Source organism: Tupaia chinensis, unplaced genomic scaffold (assembly GCF_000334495.1).
Source record: "Tupaia chinensis unplaced genomic scaffold, TupChi_1.0 Scaffold143888_1, whole genome shotgun sequence".
NCBI classification, from domain to species: domain Eukaryota; kingdom Metazoa; phylum Chordata; class Mammalia; order Scandentia; family Tupaiidae; genus Tupaia; species Tupaia belangeri.
The window spans coordinates 152,035-157,045 of NW_006203739.1; the positions used below are offsets into that span (position 1 = coordinate 152,035).

Consider the following 5,011-nt stretch of genomic DNA (forward strand, 5'->3'; position numbering starts at 1 on the left):
CCTGCTGTGAACTGGATGGGAAAGAGGAGATTGAGACCACCAGAAATGAATTCCCCTCATTTCCAATTCTTCCCTAGAAATTCTTATAGCCTCCTCTACCTCCATCCCTTCTATGTTAAAGAGGCATTTAAAATGTTTATCTCTTCCTTCCTGTTGATTCCTCAAAATGTGCCCACCCTTCTCTCTCATCTAGCACATACTTACATATTTATACTGACTCTACATCTTTGATCTTTCCAAGTCTTGCAAAAAGTTACTAAGGCATCTACTATTTTTTTCACCTTAAGCCCTTTCCTCAATGCAAATCTGTTAAGTTGTGGCAGTTCTTGCTCCTTGGAAGATTTCAAAAGCACAAATCAACTTTACCTTAACATTTTATTCTCCGTTGACTTGATTTTGAGAAAGCAATCTTCTATCCTCCCTATTATAATCCTTCTAGATTCTGATTTCTGTATTCTTTCTGATAAACATTTTCCCTTGACCTTATCTATTCTATTTTTATACCAGTTACTGCATCTTAACTTTTATCTTTTTCCCTTTTGGTGATAATATTTCTCTTCCCACAAACTCCCAGAGGTCCTTTACTTCCTTCTCCCCATGCTTTTTTAACCCCACACCAGTTTCTTCTGCGTTTCTAGGATCTAATCTCTCTAATCTACTCATCTAAGCCAATATCCTGGGGTTGTCCCTCTCCCTTTACTATCACCGTCCAGTCAACAATCATTTTAGCCTCTGAAAGTACTTACATCTCATCTCTCATTTACACCACTGAAAAATCTGCTGTAAAGTTCCTGTCCTTCTAATCACATACCAACTCCTGAGAAAGGTCTTTTTATTTTTTTTGAGAGAGATTTTTGATATAGGGCACGTGCGCTCCCCAGACAGAGACAGACAGAGAGACAGAAAGCGAGAAATCACACCCCCAGGGGGGATGGCCACGCCGCAATCTCTTCTCCTCCATTCTCCTCTCAGGATCTTGGGCACACACGCACATGCGCCCAGCATGAGTTTTAAGGTCCAGGACGCGAAATGTGGTTGACTACGTGGGAGTCCAGCGATATAGCCATTACGCTAACTGCTGGTTCCCGTGAGAAAGGTCTTTAGTAACTTAGTTGCACAGTCAAGATTTTGCTATATATAGCTCATATTAGGGAGAGAGGGGAGGAAAGTGAGAAATCACGTAGAGGGGGGATGGCCATGCCACAATTCCTTCTCCAGGATTTTAGGACGCACATGTGCCTGGCATGATCTTCAAACTGCTGGACTAAAACTTGGAACTGCAAAGCTGGCCATGAGAGATCAAGCCACCTTAACCCCAAACCACCTACATATTCTAACCTTGTTTTATGTATGTATTTTCTGTATCAATAAAAATGTAAAACCCAGCAGGTACAGAGACCTTGTCTCTTCCTTATTCACTGCTCAATTTCATGCCTGGGCCAGTAAAGTTAGTACTAAAATTCAATGAGTTTTTCAGTGAATGAGTCTTGTTGGTCAGATCCAATGCTGAACCCTATAACCTCCTTTAACACTTTTTTTTTTTTTTGAGAGGTTTTTGTTATAGGGCGCGTGCGCTCGCCAGACAGGCAGAGAGAGACATAGAGACAGAAAGCGAGAAATCACCCCCCAGGGGAGATGGTCACGCCGCAATCCCTTCTCCATTCTCCTCTCGGGATCTTGGGCACGCATGCACACGCACCCAGCGTGAGTTCTAAACCATCGGGTCCGGGACGTGAACTGCGGTCGACTACGTGGGAATCCAGCGACGTACCCATTATGCTAACTGTTGGTTCCCTTCCTTTAACACTCTTAATGAAGGAGGCATCTAAAATTTTAAATGACTCAAAGGCTTCTCACCTTTAAATTCTAGTTCTTCAGGGTAACACTGGGATTATTATTATATTTTTTGGTACTAATTTCCCTTAAACTTTATAGTCTGGTAATACTGAAATGCAACCATTAAAAAATTATTGAAATGAAATTTTCTCTGTGCCTCTGTATATACTATTCAAACTGCATAACGTGTCTCTCCCCCCACCCTTTACCAGCCTGAGAAAATTGTGGCTGTATTTTAAAATCTTTTTAAATTATCACATGTCTTTCCACACAACCCCAACAGGAGATAAAAAGCTGTGAGTGATTATTTGTTTTTGTATTTTACTTCCTCCTGAGATACTGGACTCTTGGTTTTACTAGTATCTTTGGCATATTATCAACAGTTGGAGACATACATAGGTCAGAAAAAAGGTGTGAACACATTTTACAGAGGGAAGGAGAAACTCGCATTAACTAGGTCTACCACATACATAGCCCTATACTATCATTCACTCTCATTTGACACAGCAATGTTGTGAAATAACACAATAGAAGACAATACTATTACATAGCACTTACCAGTATTTAGGTACCACTATTTATTATAAATACTTTGCCTGTGTTAAATCATTTAATCCCCTCAATAATGAGTATACATTATTATCTACTTTACAGAGAATAAAAAATGGGTATATTATTTCCTTTACTATTAAACTTATCTTAATGGTGTTATATCACTAGGAAAGTTTTGCTAAGTAAGCAACATAAGCTACCCTGTTAAAAGATAAAAGGGTTTAGGAGTGGTTCAACTGGGAAGGTGCTTGGTCCAACCAAAACAGGTCTGGCTTATTAGCAGCCTGTGCCTATGATCCCAGATGACAGGAAGGCTAGGGTAGGAGGATCACAATATGGCCTAATGGGGAGACCCTGTCAAAATACACTCCCCCTTTGCCTCCTCCCACACAGTCTCTCCCACTCAATAATTAATTACAGGGTTTAGAAAAAAGGTTAAGTTTAAATGTGGTCTCATAATCTCTATTTTTCCTCAATCAACTAAAATAAAAATTCCTTTAAGATCCCTGTGGATCTTAAAAGAGAAATTACCTTTCTCTTCCTCCCTCTTCTAGCAGCTTTGGGAGTGGTTATGTCAATTGCTTTAGTCACATCCTTTAAGAAAACAAACAAAACAAATGAAAATTAATAAATTATACAAAGAAAACTTTTACATTTAAAGTCACAAGCACATTTTGCTAAAAGTGCTGGGGAAATTTGCTTTTTCTGATCTTTGAAGAAACAAACACTGAAAGTCTTAACATTTACGAAACGAACAGAATACCTTCAATGAGAAAAAAATGCATTTCCACTTTCAGATCACATACAAAGTAATACTATTAGTACCCTAGGTAGTTTGTCCATTTTTATTTATAAAGCAAATTTTTCTACAATAGAATCCTAAATTTTAGGGCTATGAATTTTAAGAGGGAGGTAGGATAGAGATCAGGTAGGATAGAGATCAGCTAACCATTTCATGAGGACTAGAAGGGCTAAATGAATATCCAACTCAATGGTTAGAAATCGACCAATATTGATTTTACCTATTTTTAAAAATTCAGTCTAAAGCCCTCTCTATTACATCCATCCCATGATACCTCTCTTTAAAAAATATTTCTAATACTGAGCCAGCAGTGGTGTGGAGGTTAAGGTGGCTGGATCCCACCCACATGGCTGACTGCATGGTTTGAGTCCTGAACCCAGTGGCCTGAAAATCATGCTGGCTGAGTGTGCATGCATACCCAGAGTCCTGGGAAGAGAAAGAGGAAAAGGGATTGTAGAATGGACATCCCACTGGGGGATGATTTCTTACTTTCCCTCTTTCTCCACTGAATACATATGCTCTATAGCAAAAATAATAATAATGAAATAATCCTTAGTGAAAGAGTGAAAAAAAAAAAAATCAATACCAACCATCTTACAGTTGGATCTTGTGTTTTGTACCAAAAATAACTTCGACTAAAAAATCTACACTTCTTGGGAACCAGCAGTTAGCATAATGGCTGTTGCTGGACTTCCACGTAGTGCACCGCGGTTCAAGTCCCAGACCCAGGGGCTTAAAACTCACACTGGACGTGTGTGCGTGCGTGCCCAAGATCCTGAGAGTAGAATGGAGGAGAAGGGATTGTGGCGTGACCATCTCCCCTGGGGGGGGAGTTCTCCCTTTCTGTCTCTATGTCTCTGTCTGGCGAGCGCACGCGCCCTATAGAGAAAACCTCTCCCAAAAAAAAGAAAAAAAAAAATCTACACTTCTTAAAGAAGTATAAATTATTTAACAATATTGTATTTAATGTTCACAGAAGGAAATAAGCCTTAAACATTTCCTTACTCATTTTTCAGATATTTAAAGACTACTTTCTACTTTGCCATGGTCAATTCACTTTACAATTTCTTCCTGACAAAATGGGTTTACAAAGGAAAGAGAAATAAAACATACTTCATTGCTTGTTTTTTCTTCATGATCAGTATCTTCCTTTGAAGCACTAGTTTCTTTTTCTTCAATTTCAACATCAGATGAAGTATTTGACTGTTTAGTTGATGCCTGTGAAAAATTAACTCCATTAATTTCACAAAGTAAGGTTTTACCTTAACGTACTAGTAAATTTTTTGGGGGGGGGGAGGTTTTTGCTATAGGGTGCGTGTGCTCGCCAGACAGAGAGAGACACAGAGACAGAAAGCGAGAAATCACCCCCCAGGGGGGATGGTCACACAGCAATCCCTTCTCCATTATCCTCTTGGGATCTTTGGCACGCACACGCACGCGCCCGGCGTTGAGTTCTAAGCCACCGGGTCCGGGACGCGAACCGCGGTCGACTACGTGGGAGTCCAACAACATAGCCATTACGCTAACTGCTGGTTCCCCTACATAGTAGTAAATTATGTACTCATGAAACATCAAAGTCCATGTGTAAGAAAGTTAAAGGGACCAGCAGTTAGAGTAATGGCTATGTCACCGGACTCCCATGTAGTCGACTGCAGTTCACGTCCTGGACCCGGTGGCTTGACACTTACGCCAGGCGCGTGTGCGTGCGTTCCCAAGATCCCAAGAGGAGAATGGAGGAGAAGGGATTGAGGCATGGCCATCCCCCCGGGGAGTGATTTCTCACTTTCTGTCTGGTGAGTACACGTGCCCTATAGCAAAAAT

General features: G+C 40.5%; 1 protein-coding gene across 5 annotated transcripts in view; it reads right to left on the reverse strand.

The window, feature by feature from the left end:
• PSIP1 (PC4 and SRSF1 interacting protein 1) overlaps positions 1-5,011 on the reverse strand; it is a 53,544-nt gene that overhangs the window by 20,082 nt on the left and 28,451 nt on the right. For all 5 annotated transcript variants that reach the window (XM_006165316.1, XM_027767053.1, XM_006165317.3 and 2 more), the window contains exons 4-5: positions 4,304-4,408; positions 2,920-2,982 (exon numbers count right to left, since the gene is read on the reverse strand). In XM_006165316.1, coding sequence (XP_006165378.1) covers positions 2,920-2,982; positions 4,304-4,408 — 168 coding nt within the window. The remainder of the gene's footprint in view (positions 1-2,919; positions 2,983-4,303; positions 4,409-5,011) is intronic.